The sequence below is a fragment of the Mustela putorius genome, unplaced genomic scaffold (genome assembly GCF_011764305.1).
Source record: "Mustela putorius furo isolate JIRA1106 unplaced genomic scaffold, ASM1176430v1.1 tig00003987_pilon_pilon_pilon, whole genome shotgun sequence".
Classification (NCBI taxonomy): Eukaryota; Metazoa; Chordata; class Mammalia; order Carnivora; family Mustelidae; genus Mustela; species Mustela putorius.
In genome coordinates this window covers 5,548,921-5,574,509 of record NW_025422126.1, presented here as the reverse complement: position 1 = coordinate 5,574,509, position 25,589 = coordinate 5,548,921, and the positions used below count along the sequence as shown (strand labels likewise).

General features: G+C 43.2%; 1 protein-coding gene across 27 annotated transcripts in view; it reads left to right on the top strand.

Annotated features, from left to right (window-relative positions):
- The window catches only part of XRRA1 (X-ray radiation resistance associated 1), a 72,051-nt gene that overhangs the window by 32,751 nt on the left and 13,711 nt on the right, over positions 1–25,589 (top strand). For 12 of the 27 annotated variants that reach the window (XM_045071404.1, XM_013064340.2, XM_004768042.3 and 9 more), the window contains 5 exons: positions 6,196–6,324; positions 6,990–7,207; positions 11,201–11,241; positions 14,764–14,889; positions 24,945–25,038. In XM_045071404.1, coding sequence (XP_044927339.1) covers positions 6,196–6,324; positions 6,990–7,207; positions 11,201–11,241; positions 14,764–14,889; positions 24,945–25,038 — 608 coding nt within the window. The other 15 variants (XM_045071408.1, XM_013064348.2, XM_045071415.1 and 12 more) reach the window with 7 other exon arrangements.

Sequence of the window (25,589 nt, the reverse complement as noted above, 5' to 3'; positions counted from 1 at the left end):
GCAGTAATCTATAGTCATTCTTCATGACCTGTCTTCTTCTACACAAGCCGAATAAAACAAGTTAAGCAGGAATATCATAAGACCCAGTATCCTTTCACCTTTCTTGTCTTTAGTAATGGGAGTAGTCCCTGTAGTTACCTCAGGGATGCAGAATAACTTTCAGCTTACTGTTCTAGAAACGGATAAACTGGGGCTTCAGTTTGTCCCTTCCTGCTGTAATAGTTCTCACTTTGTTGGTCAGTAAACATATGTGGTTATTCTGTCAGTTGCTTAGTATGTCTGTTCTAACTATCCATTCAGGAACTGGGGAGATAACCAAAAAGTAGGCTGATGACTTCACTGGGTTCATTCACAGGCTAAATTTCCATTCTTCTGTAATCCCCTGCTTTGAGTGATAGACCACCATACCTTTCATATCCCCCGACATTAGCACTGATTTGCAGATAATTGTCTAGTAATCCTTGAAAGGCCTGGTTCAGACTATCTGATAGAATTTTCCACAATGTTGCCAATGTTCTATATCTCCATTGTCCAATATGGTAGCCACTATTATTAAACACTTGAGATATGATCAGGGTGACTGAAGAACTGAATTTTTACTTTGATTTAAGCTTGTTTTTAATTAAATGGAAATAGGAAACTGATTAAGAGGCTGTGACTCTCCCTTTGGGCAACTCAAATCATTTTTATTCTCACCAGCTCTAGATTTTTTTTTTTTAATTGTATAGTTCACGCATAATTATTTGAAGCTAGTCTTCAGTCTCTACAAGGACCACACTATTTCTAGTTTACACCTTCCTATAGGATTTAGTCCTGCAAAGCCCTAACTTAAAGCAGGGGCAGTTTATCAGGAATCCCCTTCTCTGGTGCACCCTGGACTCTTGGCCCCTAGACTAGCAAGGTTGTCAGAATCTCTGCTTAACATCTCAGCCTGTCTGCCACTTCTGGCCCTAGGGGAAAAGAGACCCCCAATGTTGCAGAATCCCCTTTGATCTTAGCCCCCTAACTTCTCACAGCTTGTTAGTTCCCAGATACCTTAAAGAAAATTGTTTTTAATATATATATTTTATCTGGATTTGTTTATACTCAGAGAGGTGGCCCAATTATTTAGTCTGCAATACCATAAACCTTTCCATTTATTTTGGCCAGGTGCCTAGGGTCACTCAGTATGGAACCATTTTAAACTAAACCAAACTAGCTGGATATTCTCTGAGCCATTCCAATGATACAAATTTGGGCTACAGTTTTGCACAAGAGCAAATCTACTCTCTCCCTTCCCTTCTTTTCATTCCAAGGTAGTTTTACCCTAGCTGTGGGATGAGGAGTGTGGGTTTAGTGCTAGTTCTCGCTCTTCTGAGTGTGTATCTGTTTAGGATCCTACGTTCATGTAGGGGGTCTCCAATTACATGCTATTTCAGCAAGATCAGCAAGTGTCTAAAAAGGCTTCTTGTGCTTGGTTTCTGTCTCTGGATTTTTAGATTTTGGCATATGACTGCTTTATTGTCTTCACATCTCTTACATGTTTTAAAATGATGAATCTTTTTTCTTTTTAGGTTTTATTCATCATTGTAGTTGTTTTCAGTGGGAAGTCTTGTTGCATAATGCAAGGCAAGTCTTCACCACTAGGTATTTCTATTTCTTTATATATAAGATGGGGAGAATAAATGTACTCCTATTTACATCAGAGTATCAATTGAAATAATTGTGCTTTGAAAGCTATGAGGCTCCAAACAAACTGTTATTTTCTTCCTGGTTGTCTGTCCACACAAGAATGTTCTGTGGATTCGCCTTCTTCTGCCAACTTCTTAAATGTTGATGGTCCTCAGTTGTCCATTCTCAACCCACTGTTTTTCTTAATTTTTTTTAAAGATTTTATTTATTTATTTGACAGATAGAGATTACAAGTAGGCAGAGAGGCAGGCAGAGAGAGGAGGAAGCAGGTTCCCTGCTGATCAGAGAGCCCGATGTGGGGCTTGATCCCAGCTTGCTGAGCCGAAGGCAGAGGCCAAACCACTGAGCCACCCAGGCGCCCCTGTTTTTCTTAATTTTTATAATCTTCTTTGTGGTTTCATCCTTTCCCATGTCTTCTTTATATCTCTACTTCACATCCATCTTCTGAGCTATAAGCGCATATATTTTACTTAATCATACCAAAGTCATCACACACATGCCCGTGCTGAGATCTTCTCCTCCTATGTCCCTGACCTCAGTGACAGGAGCTGCTGTCCATCAGCTGTGCAGTTGTCCAAGTGAGAAACGTGGGTATCAGTCTGCATTCTTCCATCCCTCACCCTGCACATCCATTCAGTCACTGGAGGCAATGAGTTGTGTTTCCTAAATGTTTCTCAAACATGGCCCTTTCTGTAGCCCATCAACACAGCCCCTGCTACTTGGGATACAGCTAATGACCTGTCACATTTTTCTTTCTCCTTATCACCTCCTAACCAACCCTCTTCATCATCAGCCGGAGGGATGTTTCTAAAAGCACCTCTGATTCTATCACTGCCCTGCTTGAAGTCCTTTGGCAGCTTCTCGGCATTCTAAAGATAAACACCATTAACATTGATCACAAGGCTTTTCGTGACCTGACTCTCTCTGCTTCTGCATTCTCCTTTCTCTTCACTTTTTTCCATTTCACCACATAGCTCATCTACTCTGAATTATTTGTGTCTCCATTTCCGGATCGATCATATGACTATGTCTGGGTAAGTTGGAATTGTATCGTTAGGGTCCGTGATCAAAGGAACGAGACTGATACAAAGTGAAGGTCAAGCAAAACTTTATTTCGCGCCAAGCATCAAGAATCAAACTGACCGGTCAGGGCTATCTCTTATGAAAAGGTGATGATGATGATCCCAACAAGGTCACTCCCAAGAAGGCCGCTCCGGACGAGGCTGCTCTAGATGAGGCTGCTCCGCAGATGAGGCCACTGCTCCATGAGGTTGCTCCCCAGACAAGGCCGCTCCCAAGATGCCATTCTGGACAAGACCGCTTCCTGGACGAGGCTGCTCCCGACAACGAAGAGGCAACGATGACAGCGACAATGACAAGGAGGACAACCCGGATGACACAGACTCTGCTCCCCACGATGCCACTCTGACAAGGCTGCCACCCAGAGGAAGCCACCGCTGCGGACAAGGCCACTCGTGGCTCGGGGTGGCGAGGCATTTTGCGGCGAGGCTGCTGGCGGCTAGGGGCTGTTGGCATCTCAGGGCCGCTGGCGTCTCGGGACCACTGACCGCTGGACTGCTGGACCGCTGGTGTCTCAGCACTGCTGACGTCTAGGGGCTGTAGGCGTCGGGACCGCTGACCACTGGACCACTGGTATCTCAGGACCTCTGGCGTCTAGGGGCTGCAGGCGTCGGGACTGCTGGCCTCTAGACACCTGGCATCTCGGGACCGCCATCAGCGCAACTGCCGGAGGCTGCAGCTCTGGGCTGCTGAAAGCGGGGCCGCTGGAAGCTGCAGGTGGCTGGAGGCTGCAGGCGGCATTTCGGGGCCGCCAGAGGCGGGGCCGCAGGCGGCTGGAAGCTGCAGGCAGCTGGAGGCTGCAGGCGGCTGGAGGCTGCAGACGGCTGGAAACTGCAGGCTGTGGCTCTGGGCCGCCGGAGCCGGGACCGCCAGAGGCTGGAGACTGCTGGCGCAGGGACCGCTGGCAGCGGTTATAGCTCTTACAAGAGCTGTTACAGCTCCTCCACTCCTCCGACTCTTCCACTCCCGTCGACTCTTCCACTCCCACCAACTCTTCCTTCTGCTCCCGTTACAGCTCTCCTCTTCCCCTGCTAGCCTCGCACAGCAACCTTTATGTGGTTGGTTGAGCCCCACCTGTATACAGGTGGCCAGTCGGATCTCAGTTCACCCTAGTGGATATACACATGCCGCACTGTTTGGACATCTCCACCTGGCCTGCCCCACCCCTACATCCGGGGTCCACAAGCAAGTTCCTCTGGGAGGGGAAGGCCCTTACAGTATTTGACCTACTCCATCATCAGCCTACCCGTTACTTGTTTGGATAGGCATCTGAGACTTTGGGTGTCCCTTGTGGCCCATTCCCTGTCTCCCCTTGGACTGTACAAGTCTGCCACCCAGGCTTGACCAGCATGGAATAGAGGGGGATGGTGACCTTCTGTTTTCTAACCACTGTTTTCCTTAAAATGCCTCCTAAAGGAGCGCCAGCTTTTTTAGCAGCCACATCATAAGTCCTCTTTTACACAAGTGAGTTGGGAAGCTACATCTCCCACATTCTGTGTTTGCATGGTGCATTTTCTATATCTCACCACAGAAGTTGACCTGACATTTTCATGGACATTACCACTTGCTCAGTTTCATCTGTTTTACTGCAGCTCTTTGTCCAGTTTGTTCAGCAATATTTTTAGCCTCATGCAAAGTCTTACAATGTGAAATAAAAGACATCCTCTTTCATCGTTTAGATAGAACTGACTGGGACCAGAGACGCTCAGCACCAGCTTGAAGTTACCCAGCAAGCCAAACAGCAGCAGCGCCAGAATGAGAGGCCAGGGCTGCTGACCCCCATTCCCAAGTTTCTTCTGATCCAGCACACCAGTTCCCATTCCTGAATCCAGTCACCAGGGCATACTCTTAGCTTCTAAAAAAAATTAGTCAAATCTATCATATTTTAAATGCTATTAATTCCTTTTGCCAAGAGAAGGTATAATAAAAATAGCATCACTCTGAACAGCCAGAAACCTCAACCTCTCCACACTAATAGACTCCCGCCACTTCAGAGAGCTTTTCTTCCAAAACTGCCATGGGAAGGACCCAGTGGAAGAGCCTGATGCTGTCCTCTGAAGCCTTGCATCTTGTCCTCCTTACCCACTCATTGACTCCCCCCTATTTTAAAACATCTGTCTTGGAGACAAAATGAAGCTTTTATATGTTATAATTAGGGTGAAACTTGTAAAAGGCAAAACACTATAACTTGTCATAAGAGACAGGATAGAGCTTCTCCATTATGGAGTGTAAGGGGAATTTTTTTACAGGCTTATTTTTTAGCTCTTTCACATCTGACTGGAGTAAAAAAGAGATGGGTCAATTAATTATAAATAACAGAGCTGCTATGTACCCTCCTGTAATTGCTCTGTGGTAGAAATTAAAAATTTAGTGCATGAAAGTTGGTTCTTTCAGAAGAGGAAGAGAGTCATCTGTGTCCTTCAAATACCATCAACTAAAGGCTCCTTTCCTTCTTGGTTGAGTGTGTTGAGTGTTCATTTGGGTGTATGGAGGGGAGAGAGTTGGAGGGAGGAATGAAAACATGGTTTGAGTCATCTGCCTTTGTATACTTAAAAAGAATTACGTAGGGGCACATGACTGGCTCGTTTGGTAGAGCATGACTCTTGATCTTAGGGTTGTAGGTTCAAGCCCCGTGTTGGGTGTAGAGATTACTTTAAAAACCAAAATCTTTAAAAAAAAAAAAAAAAAAGTTGAAAAAAATAAAGTATTACCCAGGTCTCATCCACATGGGGACATAAGTCAGGCCACATTAATGGTAGTATCTAAAATACCAGAACTTCCTGCCCCACCAGTGTGATTCAGGATCTCAGCCCATGGAATTCCACTCTCAGGTATTTCTGGGACTCCTCAGAGAGTTTGAGTTTTGAGAGACTTTGCAGCTCCTTACTGATGTGTGCATTTTATTGGTCACTTTAGAGAAGAGCATCACTGTGGCCAGCCTGCCTTACCCACGTGAACCAAAGCTGTGGTCCATGCCAAGGGCTCTGTCTCCTGATGCTCCCATGGTTGCTGATACTTGGGGTGATGCAGCATACTCAGGAGTTCGACCTGACCCAAAAGTGTTCAGTATTCTTTCTGTGGAATGTTTTCCCTCAACTTGGCCATGCCTTAGTCACTCTGTTACTTTCCACGAGCATTCCTGGTGGCCCCATCCTGCTCCAACCCATTCTCACTGAGTCCATCTGTGAATATGTGCAACCTTTCTCCATACAGAAGACTGATGTGTGAGTGGGATTTGGGGAAGAAGGTCAGTTGGGGAAGAACTTACACCTTCGGGTCCCTCTCTGCAGGGATGTCTCAGGGGCACTAGAGAAGTTCCCAACCTGGTTATGCCTCTTGATTGATTCCCTGTCCTCCATCTCTTCCTATCCCCACTCCTGCTTCCTGGGGATGGTAGAGTTTGTCCCCTGCCCTTGCTCATTACCCAGGATCTTGCACTCACAGGGAAGCATCTGTAACATCACTGACAAGCAGGAGGTACATCCTGAGGTTCCCAGCACTGGAGACGCTGATGCTAGATGACAACAGGCTGACCAGCCCCAACTGCTTTGCCAGCCTGGCCGGGCTCAGAAGGTAAAGCCACAGTCCCCTCTCTGTAGGACCACCTGCATCCCCAGCCTGGCCCACACCCTGAGCTGCTCTGGAATCCGAAAGGCCTGGTCTTAAATCCTGGCTCCACCACTTATCTCTCCTGTGTGGCCATGGGTGATTCACTTCTCCCCTCCTAGCTTTAGCTCAGTTATGAAAGTGGGGCATCAGTAGGACATTTCTGATCAAGTGCCTGGATTATAAGTGGCAAAGAGAAAGGAGGGTAAAAGGAGATATTACCAGGGATAGGCTCCTGACCCTTGAGAGAGGGGACAGAAAAGAAAAAAAAAAAGGAATCAGAAAGATAAGGTTACCTGCTGAATTCTACGTATTTGATTAGATTACGGAAAATGCTGACATTTAAATGGTTAAGCTTTAGATTCAGGTACCCTTTACTGAATACTACTTTGTGCCTAGCCATTTACATTGCTTTATTCACCTTTACAGGAACCTTGAAAGATTAATGAATATTATCCCCATTTTAGAGATAGGGATATTGAGGCCCAGAGAGGGTAAGTCACTGGCTCAAGGTCACAACAGAGAAATAAGTGTCCAAGCCTGAATCCATGTTCTTTCCCTCCAGTTGCTTAGTAAATGCCCCTGAAGTATCATTATTGCTGTGATTCTGTATTCACTTTCCTTACTTGAAGACTGAAGAAATTAAGCCTGGACCAAAACAGGATTTTCCGGATCCCGTACCTACAGCAGTTTCAGCTCCGTGACGGGTCAGGGGACTGGGTTGGAGGCAGGGGGTGTCCCCAGAAAGAGCTCCATTCCATGCGACAATCCAAGTCATGGATGTTTGAGGCTTCTGATGAGCAACCAGATTATACTGTACTGCCCATGAAAAAGGATGTTGACCGGACAGGTGAGTGATGCCCCTTGTTCAGAGATTCAAGCCCTGTGGTGGGAATAATCTTCTAACAGCTTATTCTGAAAGTCTGTGACTCCCTGAGAAGCTGCTGCCTGGGAAGGTGGAGGTCTCCCATGAATTATTCCAATGACTTCCTGACTTATTCTCTGTTAAGATCCTTTTAAAATCCAGGGGCCTGTGGGTGGCTCAGAGGTTTAAGCCTCTACCTTCCGCTCAGGTCAAGATCTCAGGGTCCTGGGATCAAGTCCCAAATGGGCTCTCTGCTCGGCTGGGAGCCTGCTTTCCCCCCTCTCTCTGTCAAATAAATAAATAAAAATCTTTTTAAAAATTTTAAAAGATTCTTAAAAAAAAAAAAAAGTTCCTTTTAAAATCCAGTTAAAAGTAGCTTTTTAAAAATCTCAAATAACCAGAAACTCAGAAGTGAGGCTTTCCAGAGATGGCTAATTCTGAGGTGCACTGATCTTCTCAAGGAATTCAGGTTCTTTCCGTCCTCTTCTGCCATCCTTGCCCTGCTTGCTTGTCTTTGTAGGCTGGTTCCCATTGAGGTCTCAAGATCACTACCATGGTGCCAAAAACTATATCCAAATGGCAACATTAGAGGCAGAAAAGGAAAGGAATGTTACCTTTATTATAAACCAAAATCTCTTTAATACATGAGTATTTTTGGATTATATACTCTGTTTTACTGATCTAGTTATCTGTTACTGTGCCAGTATCGCAGTGGGTTTTCTTAATATTTATTTTAAATTGAGAAATAACCAACTTAAACATATAAAAGTATTGTGTACAGCCTGAATTTTTACAAACATGCATCCTTTTAACCATCACCTGTATTACAATATAGAACATTTCCAGCATCCCATGTGATATTCTCCTGATCAGTCCCTCCTCCAAGAATAATCACCATTCTGACTTCTGTCACTAGCGATAGCTTTTGCCTGATTTGAAATTTATGAATATGGAATTATACAGCATGTGCTCTTTTGTGTCTCATTAATTTCACTCAATTTTATGTCTGTCCAATTCATTCATGTTGTTGCATATATTGGTAGTTCACTATTTTTCATTTCCCTTCGGTATTCCAAGTTATTTACCATTCTTACAGAGTAAGAAGGATAGACATTTTGGTTATTTTTATTTTTGAGGCTATTATGAATAAAGCTACTATGGATATTCTTTTACATCTTTTGGTGGACATAAGCACTTGTTTCTGTTGGGTATATACCCAGGAATGGAATTGCTGGGTCATAGAGTATAAAGTTATGTTTAACATTAGTAAAAACTGCCAAGTATTTTTCCAGTGCAGTTGTAGAATTTTGATCCCTATATTAATGTAAGAGATTTCATTTCCGGGTGCTCCCCAGAGAGGGGGGGTCCCCTTATGGGTGTCCCCAGATTATGGGATGTCCATAATCTCATTGCGGTTTTAATTTGCATTTCTTAAGTGACTAATGATCTTTTTTTTTTTAAAGATTTTATTTATTTGTTTGACAGAGAGATCACAAGTAGGCAGGGAGGCAGGCAGAGAGAGAGGAAGGGAAGCAGGCTCCCTGCTGAGCAGAGAGCCCCATGTAGGGCTCTATGCAGGGCTCCATCCCAGGACCTGGAGAACAGGACCTGAGCCAAAGGCAGAGGCTCAACCCACTGAGCAATCCAGGTGTCCCAGGTGACTAATGATCTTAAGTGTCTTTCATATGTTTATTCCTTATTTTGATATGCTCTTTTGGAAGTACCTATTCAAATCTTTTGCCTCTATTTAAATTGAGTTATATGTCCTTTTCTTGTTGATTCGTTTGAGTTCTTTATATGTGCTAGGTACAAGTCCTTCGTAGATCTATATATTACAAAAATCTTTTCGCAGTCTGTAGCTTGTTTTCTCATGTTCTTGATGAATTTTGGTGAATAGAAGTTCAGTTCAATCTTTTATGCTTAGTGCTTTTTATTTCCTGTTCAAGATTTTTTGTCTACTTCAAGCCATGCAGATATCTCCCTATATTTTCTTCTGGAAGCTTGATTATTTTAGTTCTTAAATTTTGATCTATGACCTGTCTAAAAGTTTCATATATGATGTGAAGTAGAGTCAAAGCTTACTTTTTTATATGGATATCTAATTGCCTCAGTACCACTTGTTGAAAAGACGATATCCTTTTCCCCACTGAGTTATAAGAGAGGTATTATGATAAGGTGGTGTCTGTACGGGTCTACATTATTATAGCTTTAGGGGCTCTTGCGTGGTTCAGTTGTTGAGCATCTGACTTTTGATTTCTACTCAGGTTATGATCTCAGGGCCATGTGGGGCTCTGTGCTGGGCATAAGCCTGCCTGGGATTCTCTCTCTCCCTCTGCCCCTCCCACCACCCTTCTCCTGTGCATATGCTCACTGTCTCTTTAAAAAATAAAAATAAAAAATTAGTGTAGCTTTGTAACACATTTTGAGAACTGATAGTGAAGTTTTCTAGCTGCGTTGTTGTGTAAAAACTGCTATAGCTATTATAAAGCCTTTGCTTTTGTATATAAATTTCAGAATCAGCTTATCAATTTCCACACAAGATCCTGCTAGGATTTTGATTAGAATGGCATTGATCATGGCTCAGTCTGTTAGGCGTCCAATTCTTGATTTTGGCTCAGGTTATGACCTCAGGGTTGTGAGGTTGGGCCCCACACTGACTGTGGAATCTGCTTAAGATTGTCTCCCTTGTCCTCTGCCCCTCCTCCCTTCCTCTGCTCACTCTCACTCTCACAAAAAATAAAAAACAAAAGATAAAAGAATTATATTGATCCTATAGACCAATTTAGAGATAATTGACATCTTTACAATATTGAGTTTTCTAATTCATTAAAATAATATATCCTACCATGTTTTAGGTCTTTTAAAATTGTTCTCATCAGTGCTTTGTAGTCTTCAGTGGTGAGTTCTTACATGTCTTTCATTAGATTTGTTCTTAAGTATTTGGTCTTTGTCAATGCTATTGTCAATGGGTACTGTTTTTTTTATATTACATTTCCACTTGTTTGTTATTGCTACATAGAAATTTTGTACTTGTATCCAATAACCTTTCTAACCCGAGATTATAGGGAGAAGATATGCATTCAGGCAGAGTATCCCATGGCTCATCTTTCTAGATGTGGGGGCTGTCTCCTCAGGGGATCACTCTTTAGCAGCCATACTTCAACCATGGCCTATCCTCTTGCTGACTCCTACTTTGTTTCTTGTACAAACCCGTCTTCCAGACCGTTACAGGCACTTGTCATAGGAGAAGTTATTTGGGCCATGTGATGTTCCACCCCTATTATTATTTACTTCATTTTCCTGTAACTTTTAGCAGTATAATATCATTAACATGTGCATGGGGTCCTGTTAGCCAGGGCAGTGGTGAGTAGTGCCTGCACAGGATCCAGTCCAAGAAGATGTTTTCATGTATGGTTTAACTCAGATGTTTATTGGCCCATCTCATTCCGATGATGCCGAGAACAAAAATCACTCCACAGCCTCTTCCTTACTGCTGTGCTGCTAGTTATTCTTAGTATCTCTACTGAATTCACTGACTTAACATTCTGTTTCTACTAGCAAAACCAAGAGTACTTTCAAATCCTAAGACAGTTGGTCTGCCTTCTCTGATCAGTACTATCTGCCTGCCTAACAGTACTGATGCTAAAAGAGCTTGCATGTTGCAGAGTCAGAAGGAAGATCAGTGTGGCTGAAATGTAGTGAGTGAAGGACAGAGTGGCATGAGATAAGACTGGAGCAGTAGGTGGGAGCCAGATCAGGCAGGACCTGGCCAAGGAGTTTTGATTTTATTCTAAGTCTCACCACCTGACAAGTATCACAGCCAGCTCCTCTTCCCAGTTAGCGTTAGAGATGAGGACCAATGAGAACTCTGCTAGGGGTCACCCTCCTGTACACCAAGGTTGGGTGAGCCAGACCCCAGCCTCTCTGGGGGCAGTCAGTACACTCACCAACCTTCATTCTGTTTCTCTTTTGTTTCAGAGGTTGTATTCTCATCTTACCCTGGATTTTCAACGTCAGAGGTAGGAACTGCCTGTTTTATATTTGTATCCTTAAGTTAGAACATTAATTTTAAAAAACAAAAGTAAGCTGATGAACCCATGAGCGACATTTATATATATCACACTGAGGAAGCCCGTTCATTGGTGTTTACCAAGTACCTACCATGTGCCTGGCACTGCTCTGGCCTATGCACATACAGTGGTGAGGTTACCACCAATATGGAGCCTTGGGGACTCCCTAGTAAATGCCCCCAAAAGCTAGACTCATCCTTGCCAAATACACCACCATCTAGGCTCTGATTCTTGGTTTGATTGGCTTAGATGCTTGATTTTTGTTTGGACAGAAAATTGGCTTTTCTCTCAGGGTTAGATGCTTACTAACCAAGCTCACGAGGACTGATCACTATTGATTTATTCATTTACAATAAGAAGTACAGTTTCATGTTCAGCCAACCCACATCCTTGAGAGGCACCTCAATACACTCCCTCCCCATGGATAAAGCTGGGTGAGAAGTTATATCAATTAACTCTTGCCACATGACAAACCAACCCAACAATTGAGGACTTAAAACAATAGCAATTTATTATTTCTCACAATCATTTGGGCTGGTTAGATGTTCCATTGGTTTTGCCAGGGCTTATTCATCCAGCTGGCTAGGTCACTGGGGCCTGGTTTCTTGGAAAGCTGGTGTGGCTTGGCATCTATACGGAGTCCTTTTAATTAATTAATTAATTAATTAATTTTTTAAAAGGTTTTATTTATTTATTTGACAGAGATCACAAGTAGGTAGAAAGGCAGGCAGAGAGAGAGGAGGAAGCAGGCTCCCTGCTGAGCAGAGAGCTCGTCGCAGGACCCCGAGACCATGACCTGAGCTGAAGGCAGAGGTCCAACCCACTGAGCCACCCAGTCGCCCCTATATGCAGTCCCTTTTATTATGGACTTCTTTACAGCATGGTGGCCTTAGGCTTCCAAGAGGGCAAGAGTGAATTGCAAGGCTCTGAAATTCAAATGGTGGCACTTCTGCCACATTCTATTGGTCAAAGAAGTCATAAGTATAATAGGTACAATTCTGCATGTATAATTCTGTATGCTAGCCACCTTGAGATAGCCCAGACCCCACAAGTGCAGGGCACACTGCACAAGACTGCCCTCACTCAAGACACTAGCTGCAAATTTGGGGGTCCCCAAGCTATCCACACTTAAGACAAACTGGCTATAAATTCTGGAGTTCACACAACCTTCTCAGGCTCAGTAATTTACTAGAACAACTCATAGAACTCAGGAAAGCACAGTCCTTATGATCACAGTTTTACTACAAAGGGTACAAATCAGGACCAACCAAATGAATAGATACATAATGTGAGGTCCAGAAGGGTCCCAAATGCAGAGCTTCTGTGCCCTCTCTCTGTGGAATCTGGGTTTGTCACCCTCCCACGTCTGCTGTTCTCCAGTCAGGAAGTTCACTCAAGCCTCAGTGTCCAGAGATTTCTTTGGAGCTTCACTACATAAGCATGGATGATTGAACCACTGGCCACAGGACTGAGCTTAATCTCTAGCCCCTCCCCTTGCCATAGGTGAAGCTGGCTCAAAAACCCCAACTCTGTAATTGAGAGGCTGTCTTTCAGGTACTCCGACCTCCATCCTGAGTCATTCATTAGCATAAGCTTAAGTGTGAACCCAGGGCTTACGAATAACAAAGGTATTCCTATCACTCAGGAAGTTTCAAAAGTTTTGAAAGCTCCCATGCTAAAAACCTGTGACAAAGACCAAGTTCTTTATTATACAATAGCCAGTCTAGTTTCAAGGGCAGAGAGATACAGACTCCACCTCTGAATGAGAGGAGCACCAAGGTCACACTGCCCATGGGCATACATATGGCCTAGAGGGACTTGGGGCCGTTAAACAGTCTGCCACAAAAGTCAGAGATAATTGGTGGTTGTTCAGTGCTCAGATCCCAACTCCCTGGCATCTGAGTGTGTAGTCAAGTGTGTTAGATGGTTGAGACTCGTAGTGGCCCCTGTCTGTAAAAGTCAGGTTTGTATCCCTCATGCCCTCAGGTCAGGACACTCACGCCCCTGGATAGTGCAGTCTAACTGCAGGACCCACAGCCTTGCTTCGCATAGGGAATTGCAGGGTGGAGGAGTCTGCCTTACCACAGTGCCACCACTTTCCACTGTGGTGTCTGGCAGATTGCATTTGGATCGCCTGGAGGGGAGAATGCTAGACGTTCCCAAGCACCAACACTGGCTTTTGTTTACTCTCACCCATCACTCACCTGTCCCACTTGTGTGGGTGTACAAGTTGGACCCTAGGAGGGCACAAAATACTTCCTCCAAGTAGGTGCTCTGCTAATGTTCACTGAATGAACAATTGAAATTTAAGTGACTTGCTCAAGATTACACAGCAATTAATGTCGTTTAGAACAGAATCCAGTTCATTTGAACCCAGTGATTAGCCCAACATCTACCCTGTAATTTCCTCTGGTCCCATCTAACTCAAGGAATCAGTGAGTGAACTGAGCCAGGCACGGTTAATCCAGTAAGTTTTATTTTCTGTTTAATGAAACATGTTGATCCTGGCTGGGTTGTGCTGAAAAACCACGACTTGCAAGTGACCCGGGTGCACCAAGTCACATTCAGGCCCAGACTGCTTGAAGTCATCCAGGATTTAGCTATTGATTTATCCTGGAATGAAGAGCCTCCATGGTAGGGTGTGAGCTAACCCATCAGACCAGGTACTCAAGACTCAGATCCCTCATGCTCTCCTTCTCCCAACTAGGAAAAGTCCCCTTTAAAATGTAAGTAGCTGCTGAGACAGGAAAGTGTGTAGCTCTTGATAAGGTGGTGAGTTCAAGCCCCGTTGGGTGTGGAGATGACTTAGAAATAAAAAAAATCTTTAAAAAGAGAAGTAAGGGGGTGCCTGGGTGCTCAGTGGGTTAAAGCATCTGCCTTCGGCTCAGGTCATGATTCCAGGGTCCTGGGATCGAGCCCCACATCGGGCTCTCTGCTCGGCAGGAGCCTGCTTCCCCCTCTTTCTCTCTGCCTGCCTCTCTGCCTCCTTGTGATTTCTATCTGTCAAATAAATAAATAAAATCTTTAAAAATAAATAAATAAATAAAATAAAAAGAGAAGTAAGATAAAATGCAAGCACTGTCCTTTTGATTTTTGGAGAAATTTTAGCCCAAATGCAGAGAAGAGCCATTTCATGATAAGCTGCTATAGGGCAGAAAGTGGGAGGTGGGGGCAAGGAACTTCTGATGTCTGCATCACTGCTCTGTTATCATTTGGTCTTAGAGCACTTGAAACCTGAACTTTGGATGCTGGAGAATTAGCTCACCATGTGACCTCAGAGAACTTGGAATCAGAACTCTGGGCCCTTGGTAACATCTCCCATTATGATCCTAGATGTCTCTTTTGGCCAAGACTCTCTAGAATGGTTATTCTTTCCATCACCTTCCATAGGAAGGTGCCACAATGGCCCTTGGCAGCATTCAGCCTCTTATCATCAGGACACTTTGTCAATAGACCTTTTTTCCTTCTAAGGCAACCAAGGTATGTGCACTTCCTCCCATATTTGAGATTCTTCCCGTGAAGTCACTGAAGGCCAGGAACCAGACGCTGGCCCCACCCTTTCCAGAGCTGAGGTACCTTAGCCTGGCCTACAACAAGGTGACTCTTCTGCTTCTCTACCTGTTTCCTCGGGGGCACAGATGGGAGGGCGGGATGCAGTCTGCTCTGGCCTGAAGGCTAGCCCTATAATTCCCCATTACAGATATGTGGGCTCGGAATTCTCAGGGTAGGGGAAGTGGAGAAAGTGCAGACCAAGGCAGGAGTCCATCCATTCAGTTATAGATGTTTACTTACTACCATGAGCCAGGCTCTATGCTGCATACTAGGCCCACAGCTGTGCAAAGAGAGATTGTGCTTCTTGCTTTTTGGAGCTTGTCACCCATAGGGAAGACTGATAGAGGACAAATGGTCTCAATATAAGCATGCTTAGTGTTAGCAAGAAATTCACGATGCTATGAACTGTATGATAGGGGCAGTCTAACCTAGTATTTGGGAACAAGGAAGGTTCCCCAGAGAGTGGTTTCATGAGTTTAGGTAAAGTGTGAGGGAAGAGTGAAGTGAGAAATGTTCTAGTATGTGGGAACAGCAGATGTAGTCCATGGGACAGATTTAATATGTTTCTCCTTCATGTTTTATGTTAACATATTTTTCCAGTAGCCATGTACTCTTTGACTTCTATAAACCCCACCAACTGAGCTCTACTTAAGTCTGAAATGTAACCAACTTTTAAGGTACTCCGTTTACATTCCTTGTAAGGCAAACAGTTGGTACAGCCACATTCCTCAAGTGTTTTCTTCCTAGGAGTTTTATCATTTTAGCTTTGACATTCAGATCATTGATCCATTGTGAGTTTATCTTTATATATGGTGTGAGATAGGAGTTCAACTTCATTCTTTTATGTGTGAATATGCAGTTTACTCAACACCATTGATCAAAAAGATTACTCTTTTCCCATTGAATGGTCTTATCGCCTTGTCAATAATCAGTGGACCCATAGATGTATGATGGATCTCTCTTTGATTCTTGAAATTGGTAACTCGTGTCTTTTTTTTTTTTAAGATTTTATTTATTTATTTATTTATTAGACAGAGAGAGAGTTATCACAAGTAGGCAGAGAGGCAGTCAGAGAGAGGGGGAAACAGGCTCCTTGCTAAGCAGAGAGCCCAATGTGGGGCTCTGTCCCAGGACCCTGAGATCATGATCTGAGCTGAAGGCAGAGGCTTAACCCACTGAGCCACCCAGGTGTCCCCACTTGGGTCTTATTTAAAAAAACTAAACTGCTGGTTTCACTGGATTTTTCTACTCATCTCTTTTCCCATTTCTTTTTTTTTTTTTTTAAGATTTTATTTATTTATTTGACAGAGAGAAATCACAAGTAGATGGAGAGGCAGGCAGAGAGAGAGAGAGAGAGAGAGGGAAGCAGGCTCCCTGCTGAGCAGAGAGCCCAATACGGGACTCAGTCCCAGGACCCCGAGATTATGACCTGAGCCGAAGGCAGCGGCTTAACCCACTGAGCCACCCAGGCGCCCCTCTTTTCCCATTTCATTGATTTCTGCTCCTAACTTGATTTCTGTCCTACTCACATGAGTTTAATTTGTTCCTCTCTTTCTAGTTTCCTAAATAATCTAAATAGTGTAGTTTTAGATTATTGATTTAGACCTTTTTCTTCTCTTTAATATAAATATGTAAAGCCATAAACTTTTTCTGTAGGCACTGTTTTAGCTGCATCCTACAAATGATTTGTGTTTTTATTTTCATTCTATTCAACTTTTTAAATTCTTGTTGTGATTTCTTCTTTTACCCATGGATTATTTAGATAAGTGAAATGCTTCATTTCCAAATATATGGAGATCTTCTAGATGTCTTATACTTACTATTTTACTTTAATCCTGTTGTGGTCAGATAACATAACCTGTAAGATTTCATTCTTCTGACATCTATTGAAACTTGTTTTATGTCCCATCCTATATTCTGTCTTGGTGAATGTTCTGTGTGCGCTTAGAAAAAATGTGTCTTGTGCAGTTTTAAGTAATAGTGTTCTATAAATACCAATTAAGGTGGTTGGTAGTATAACTCAGATCATTTCTGTATTATTGTTTGTCTCTTTGTTCTACCAATTATCAAGAGCAGCATGTTAACATCCCCAATCATGACTGTGGATCTCTTTATTTCTCCCTTTAGTTCTGTCAGTTTTTGCTGCCTTTGTTTTGAAATTTTACCATCAGGCACATAAATATCTAGAATTTTTATATCTACCTGATGTGTTGATTCTTTTATTATTTTGACTTGTTTCCCTGTGCCTTGAACAAAATTTCTTGTCTTGATATCTGTCTTGTCTGATTTTAATGGATTATTTGTTCTTTGGGTGTTGAGATTGATAAGTTCTTTATAGATTTTGGAAACTAGCCCTTTATCTGATATATAATTTGCAAATATCTTCTCCCATCCTGTCAGAAGTCTTTTGGTTTTGTTGTCTGTTTCCTTTGCCATGCAAAAGCTTTTGATCTTGATGAAGTCCCAGTAGTTCATTTTTGCCCTTGCTTCCCTTGCTTTTGGCGATATTTCTAGGAAGAAGTGGCTGTGGCTAAGGTCAAAGAGGTTGCTGCCTGTGTTCTCCTCAGGGATTTTGATGGATTCCTGTCTCACATTGAGGTCTTTCATCCATTTTGAGTCTATTTTTGTGTGTGATGTAAGGAAATGGTCCAGTTTCATTCTCCTGCACGTGGCTATCCAATTTTCCCAACACCGTTTGTTGAAGAGACTGTCTTTTTTCCATTGGACATTCTTTCCTGCTTTGTCGAAGATAGTTGGCCATAGAGTTGAGTGGTGTCCATTTCTGGGCTCTCTATTCTGTTACACTGATCTGTTTGTCTGTTTTTGTGCCAGTACCACACTGTCTTGATGATGACAGCTTTGTAATAGAGCTTGAAGTCTGGAATTGTGATGCCGCCAACTTTGGCTTTCTTTTTCAACATTCTTCTGGCTATTCGGGGTCTTTTCTGGTTCCATATAAATTTTAGTATTATTTATTCCATTTCTTTGAAAAAAAATTGATGGCATTTTGATAGGGATTGCATTAAATGTGTTGATTGCTCTAGGTAGCATAGACATTTTCACAATATTTGTTCTTCCACTCCATGAGCATGGAACATTTTTCCATTTCTTTGTGTCTTCCTCAATTTCTTTCATGAGTACTCCAAAGTTTTCTGAGTACAGATTCTTTGCCTCTTTGGTTAGGTCTCTTCCTAGGTATCTTGTGGTTTGGGGTGCAATTGTAAATGGGATTGACTCCTTAATTTCTCTTTCTTCTATCTTGCTGTTGGTGTATAGAAATGCATGCAACGGATTTCTCTGCATTGATTTTATAACCTTACATTTTACTGAATTCCTGTATGAGTTCCACCATTTTTTGGAGTGGAATCTTTGGGGTTTTCCACATAAAGAATCATATCATCTGCAAAAGAGTGAGAGTTTGACTTCTTCTTTGCTGATTCGGATGCCTTTTATTTCTTTTTGTTGTCTGATTGCTGCGGCCAGGACTTCTAGTACTATGTTGAATAGCCATGGTGATAGTGGACATCCCTGCTGTGTTCCTGACCTTACAGGAAAATCTCTCAGTTTTTCCCCATTGAAAATGATTTGCTGTGTGTTTTTCATAGGTAGCTTTTCATAGGTAGCTTTGATGATATTGAGGTATGTACCCTCTATCCCTATGCTTTGAGGAGTTTTGATCAAGAAAGGATGCTGTACTTTGTCAAATGTTTTTTCAGCATCTATTGAGAGTATCATATGGTTCTTGTTCTTTTATTAATGTATTGTGTCACACTGATTGATTTGCAGAAGTTGAACCAAGCTTGCAGCCCAGGAATAAATCCCACTTGGTCGTGGTGAATAATCCTTTTAATGTACTGTTGGATCCTGTTGGCTAGTATCTTGATGAGAATTTTTGCATCTGTGTTCATCAGGGATATTGGTCTGTAATTCTCTTTTTTGGTGGAGTCTTTGTCTGGTTTTGGGATCAAGGCAATGCTGGCTTCATAAAATGAGTTTGGAAGTTTTCCTTCTATTTCTATTTTTTGGAACAGTTTCAGGATAATGGAGATTAATTCTCCTTTAAATGTTTGGTAGAATTCCCCTGGGAAGCCATCTGGCCCTGAGCTCTTGTTTGTTGGGAGATTTTTGATGACTGCTTCAATTTTCTTATTGGTTATGGGTCTATTCAGGTCTATTTCTTCCTGGTTCAGTTTTGGTAGCTTATACATCTCTAGGAATGCATCCATTTCTTCCAGATTGTCTAATTTGTTCGCATATAGTTGCTCATATATGTTCTTATAATTGTTTGTATTTCTTTGGTGTTGGTTGTGATCTCTCCTCTTTCATTCATGATTTAATTAATTTGGGCCCTTTCTTTTTTCTTTTTTGATAAGTCTGGCCAGAGGTTTATCAATCTTATTAATTCTTTCAAAGAACTAGCTACTAGTTTCATTGATCTGTTCTATTGTTCTTTTGGTTTCTATTTCATTGATTTCTGCTCTGATGATTTCTTTTCTCCTCCTTGGTTTAGGCTTTTTTTTGCTGTTTTTTTTCTCTTGCTCTTTTAGGCATAGGGTTAGGTTGCTGTTTGAGGCCTTTCTTATTTCTTGAGAAAGGCTTGTATTGCTATATACTTTCCTCTTAGGACCGCTTTTGCTGCATCCCAAAGATTTTGAACAGTTATGTTTTCTTTTCATTTCTTTTTTCCTTTTTTTTTTCTTTCATTTGTTTCCATGAATTTTTTTTCAATTCTTCTTTAATTTCCTGGTTGACCCATTCATTCTTTAGTAGGATGCTCTTTAGCCTCCATGTATTTGAGTTCTTTCCAACTTTTCTCTTGTGATCAAAGCCTTGTGGTCTGTAAATATGCAGGGAATGATCCCAGGCTTTTGGTACTGGATGAGACCTGATTTATGACCCAGGATGTGATCTATTCTGGAGAATGTTCCATGTGCACTAGAGAAAAATGTGTGTTCTGTTGCTTTGGGATGGAATGTTCTGAATATATCTGTGATGTCCATCTCGTCCAGTGTGTCACTTAAAGCCTTTATTTCCTTGTTGATCTTTTGCTTAGATGATCTGTCCATTTCAGTGAAGGGGGTGTTAGAGTCCTCTACTGTTATTATATTATTGTTGATGTGTTTCTTTGATTTTGTTATTAATCGGCTTTATATAATTGACTGCTCCCATGTTAGGGGCATAGATATTTAAAACTGTTTGATCTTCTTATTGGACAGACCCTTTGAGTATGATATAGTGTCCATCCTCATCTCTTATTATCATCTTTGGTTTAAAATCTAATTTGTCTGATATAAGGATACCCCAGCTTCCTTTTGATCTCCAGGCTTCCTATCTTTCTGACAGTGGCAGGGGCTCTCCTCCTCCAGGCCTATGCCCCAGGGATGGCTTTCTCTTGTCTTGCTCCCTGGGTCCAGTCTTTTGTGTATAAGTGGCCATGAATTCTCCTTCTCTCTGCAGCTCTTGAGAATTCTCATCTCCTGCTCTAGTGCACACATAACCTTCAGCAGCTCATTAAAATGGTAGCTCATTTCTTTCTAGTTGCTTGTATGGCACTTACCATCTCTTCCTCCCATTTTCTGCCACACCTGAGCCAGTGTCCATGTCTCATCATCCCTTGGAGGTACCCACCTTTCCTTACATTTCAGTCCACCTGATTGACCTGAGACCTTAGCTCTCTGATAGATGCAAGAAAAGTTATGATGTTATAGGTTATTCTGTCTTTTTTCCTATTGTTAGGAGGGTAGTAATACACTCCATTTTCCTTTTTCTTTTTTTAAGGATTTTATTTATTTCAGAGAGAGCATGAGTGGGGGAGACAGGCCAAGGGAGAGGGAGGAGCAGACTTCCCTCTGAGCAGGGAGACTGACATAGGGCTCGATACTAGGACCCTGGAATTATGACCTGAGGGAAAGGCAGAGACTTAACCAGCTGAACCACCCAGACACCCCTACTCTCCATTTTTCTACATGTTTACTTGAGTTTTTAAATTACATTTTTCTTTATGATGGTTATCACCTAATATATATATCTTTTTTCTTTATTATCAGTTGTCTACTGCCAGGATGTAGGTTTGAGAGTAGGATTTTGTTTTACTTATAACTATATCCTCATCGTCTGGAATAGAACCTGGTACATGATAGGTACCCAGTGAGTTTGTTTGATGAATGAATGATGTTTTGATCACATCAAGGAAAACTCATGCTACCTGTGTTGAAATTAACATTCCATTTATTTTTTTTTTTTTAAAGATTTTTATTTATTTATTTGACAGAGAGAGATCACAAGTAGGCAGAGAGGCAGGCAGAGAGAGAGAGAGAGGGAAGCAGGCTCCCTGCCGAGCAGAGAGCCCGATGCGGGACTCGATCCCAGGACCCTGAGATCATGACCTGAGCCGAAGGCAGCGGCTTAACCCACTGAGCCACCCAGGTGCCCCTAACATTCCATTTATTAAAGTTACAAATTTTAAAACCTATTTTGTGTTCAAACAGAATTTAAATGTCTAGAATATCCTCTCAAATCTAATAAGTTTTGTGTCAAAAGTAAAGTAAATGAGGTGCCTGGGTGGCTATGTCAGTTGAGGGTCTGACTCTTGATTTTGGCTCAAGTTATGCTCTTATGGTCCTGAGATTGAGCCCATGTCAGGGCATGAAGCCTGCTTAGGATTCTCTATCTCAGGGCACCTGAGTGGCTCAGTTGGTTAGGTGTCTGACTTGTGATTTCAGCTCAGGTCATGCTCTGAGAGTCCTGGGATCAAGCCTTGCATTGGGATCTACACTTGGTGGGAAGTCTGCTTGAGGATTCTTCCTCCCCCGTCTCTCTGTCCCTTCCCCAGCTTGTACACATGCACATGCTCTCTCTCTCTCTCTCTCTCAAATAAATACATAAATCTCAAAAAGAAAACAAAAAAGAATATCTCCCTCTTCTTCTCCAACCCCCCTTGGCTGATAATGCTCATTCTCCCTCCCTCTCTCTTAAAAAAAAAAAAAAAAAAAAACAGGCAAAGTAATCACTTTCAGTCAACCTTTAACTAATATTTTCTTAGTTCATAAATTTGGTAGGTTAAATTGTATTTGCCTTAACCCAATGAAATTGGACAGAAATAGTAAATTGACATTGGATCCTGAATTTATTTTCAAGGGCATTCAGTTCACCTTATGGGGATAGGCTAGCCCAATGGCCACATTTTCCTCACTATATCATCCAGAATCCCAAGCCCATATCTTTCAGCTGGGACTTAATTTCACAGAAAATGACATCCATGCCATGGATATCTTTCAACTTTCTATCAGTTTTAATTGTAACTTTCTTCAGCTTTTTAGTCACTTGATTTGGATGGATGGAATTTTGCATCCTGACAAATTTAATTTTCCCTCCCTCATTTTGTTGTCACTGCTTCTTGACCACCAGATTTGCATATGAGAGACTCTGCACTCTCTTTAACCACTCTCTTTAACCTCTCTTTAACCAAATATAGTTATTTACCATATTATACTTCTTTGTAGATTCTTCCTTCTTCCCTAGAGTCTAGATAAGAAGTCAGCAAGTGTTTTCTATAATGGGCCGGATAAATCCATTACTCCGTCACAGCTACTCAGCTTTGCCTTGTAGCACAAAGGGGAACATGTAAATGGATGAGCAGGGCAATGTTCTGACGAAGCTTTATTAAACAGATGGAGGGATGGATTTGGCCCACAGACATTAGCAACTGACCTTGGGTTTTGTATAGCCTTCAAGCTAAGGCTTTGATTTGTAAGTGGTTGAAAAAATCAAAAGAAGGATACTACTTCATGACACTTTAAAATTATATGAAATCCAAATTTCAGACTCCATATCTAAAGTTTTGTTGGAAAAGAGCCATCACACTTAACAATATGAATTGTCTTGTGTTACAACACAGACCGTATGGCCAGTAAAGCCTTAAATATTTACTCCCTGGTCCTTGACAGAAAAGGTAGGCCAAGTCGTGGTCTCGATGACCAAATTTAGAGTTGCTCAGAGGCCAAGCCTGGTCCCTCTCCTCTCACTCTGGACTCTCCCAGTAGGGATGGCTTCATATACCCACTGTCCCATGAACTGTGGCTCACAAAGTTATAATTCCAACACAGAACCCTCCTGTGTACTCCAGACCAGTATATGCACTGCCTACCTGAATCTCTACTGGAAAGTACATGTATCCAAAGTGAATTAATGATCTCCCATATCTTAAAGAAGAGCACATGGTTTACTCACACCAAAATCTGGCTGTTGTCCTAAATGTTTCTCTCTCCTTTACATCTTTCCTCGCCATGCATATCTAATCTGTGACCAAATCTTGTCATATTTAGGTCCTCCTACTTCTACAAATTTATGTAATAGGTCCCCAGGGACCAAGATCTTTCTAGCTTTGATCTGCCCTCAACTTACATCTCTAGCCTCATTTTCTTTCTGCTGTTAATCAAAGTGGCCTTCCTTCGTCCTTCCAGCTGGCTTTCCTACTCCTCGCTGTGAGGGCCTTTACGCATGGTTCTCTGTGTCGGGCACTTCCTCTCTGCAGTAGGCGGAGCATGCACCGTTAGCTGCTGCCATACACCTTAAATTCCCCCACGACCTCCTGAGTAGGAGTCTATTTCTTGATTTCATAGAATCTACTATGAGAATTCCAGGTGGGCTGGTGGCCTCACACATGATCTCCCAGAGACCCAGGTCCCTTCTGGCTGTGTCTTTGTCATCCTTCATTCCTGAAGGGGATTTTATTGGCTCCTTTGTGTCTGGCAGACTGATTGCTGAGTAGGGGAGGGGGTAAGAAAGGTAGAGGGTCACACATGAGGTTTCAAATGGGCTGTGCCCAGAAATTATCCCTTCCACCCTGGTTGCATATGACGTGAGTCATACCAGCACATCTAGCTGCATGGAGGCACGAAGATCATGTCGCTGTGTGCTCAGAAAGTAGAGGGAACGGTTTTGGTTAATATCGAGGTTTCTGTGGTGTATACTCTGTCCCTACCTCCTCCTTAGCATTCAAATCTCAGGGAAGCCTTCCCTCTCTCCCTGCCTGGACCAGATCACCCTGGGACTTGACACGTCCTCTCTTACAGCGCTCATCACAGCTGCTGAGCTCTTGTGCTTCCGGTTACTACTTTGGTGCCTGTTTCCCCACAGGCAGTGCTCCCTGAGGACAGGAGTTCTAGCTGTTTTGCTCATTTCATGTTGGCATTCACTAATATTTATTTATTGAATGAACACAAAGGAATAAGAATGGATAGATTCATTGCCCAGTGGACATCTAGTGCTACCCACTGGGGCTCCAGAGGAAGCCAAACTGAAGGGCCCTCCCTCTCACAGTCCTCAGGTCTTGTTGCCTTCCACGGGTCCAGAGTCTGACCCAGTGACTTTCAGGGTGCATCTGAAAGGCCACTGATCCACTCTTTGCCCCTCTTATTGTGTTCTGTTGCTAAAAGACACCCTTCCCAGGGATGTTCCAACCACTCTGCTCAGCAAGGATTAGGTATTTTTCACCCTTCAGAAGCTGGCCACAAGAGGGTAGAGCAGCCTCTGGGCCCCAGACAGCTGGGAGGTCTTATCATTGGCTCGGCTTTTCCCTTAGATGAATGGGTCCCCCCTGTCCTGCCCTCTGTCTTTCCCCAGCTTAGTGTCCAGGACAGGTCTTAAAAAAAGAGACCACCAGGAATGCTGTTGACAGACTGTTGGGGTGTGTAGAGGTTGCATTGAGGAAGGTGAAGTGTCAGACAAAGAGTATCCCGAAGTCAAAATCAATGCCTGGCCATACTTCCAGACTCCTTGTGCTTATTCTCATTTTGTCACCAACATCTCCATTCCTTGGTCTGGGCTACATTTCCAGTGTGGAGAAGAGAAAAGAATTCTTAACTTTTAAACGTGAAATAGTGATGTGGAATTTCAGACAGGATCCTGATCCTGTGGGTGTGAACAGGTGAAACCACAGGAGCAGACCATGCCCAGCCCTGAGGTCTGGCACAGCAGCCTCACGTCCCCGGCCCCACCCCTGCCCTAGCAAGCACGTAGCCCCACAGTATGGGACCTGGCAGCCCTTGGGCAGAAGTGGGGCAGCTTTGACCCAAAGCTTTTCCCTGTCTTCCTTATAGATCGCCAAGGAGGATGCCATCCTGCCAGTAGCTCTTTTCCCGTCTCTCTGCGAGCTCATCTTTCATAATAACCCTCTGGTGTCCCATACACGAGGTATGGTGCCTGCAAACCTGCGCCCCCATCCCGGTGCCCAGGGGCAGTCTGGGCACCCTCAACCCCACCTCTTTGAGGCTGAGTCCTGGGCTTGTCTGTGCATCATGGTGGACATGGGTGGACATTCATCTGGGAATGGAGAGAATCACAGACGTTGCTAAGCACTTCTGTACCAGCTTACCTGACAGCAACCCTGTGAGGCAGGTGTCATTGTCCCCGTGCCCAGTGAAGGATGCTGAAGTCCAGGAAGGTTCATGATCTACCCAAAGCCTCACAGCAAGAATGAGGCAAAGCTAGATCCTGCATGAGATCTTGGAGTAACACCTGGCTTTGTAGAACAGGTCTATTGTGACCTCATTTCCTACTTCCCATCTGGGGAGGGGCCTGCAGGGGAGGCGTGGCTGAGCAGGGGAGGGGGTAAGAAAGTAGAGGGTCATGCAGGAGGTTTCAAGCAGCTGTGTCCAGAAGTAGGTGTTGCATCGTGGGTGCGGTGGGTGCTGCCACTAGCGCTATACCTTGGAGGCACCTTAGAATCCTGGGTCCTAGAGTGA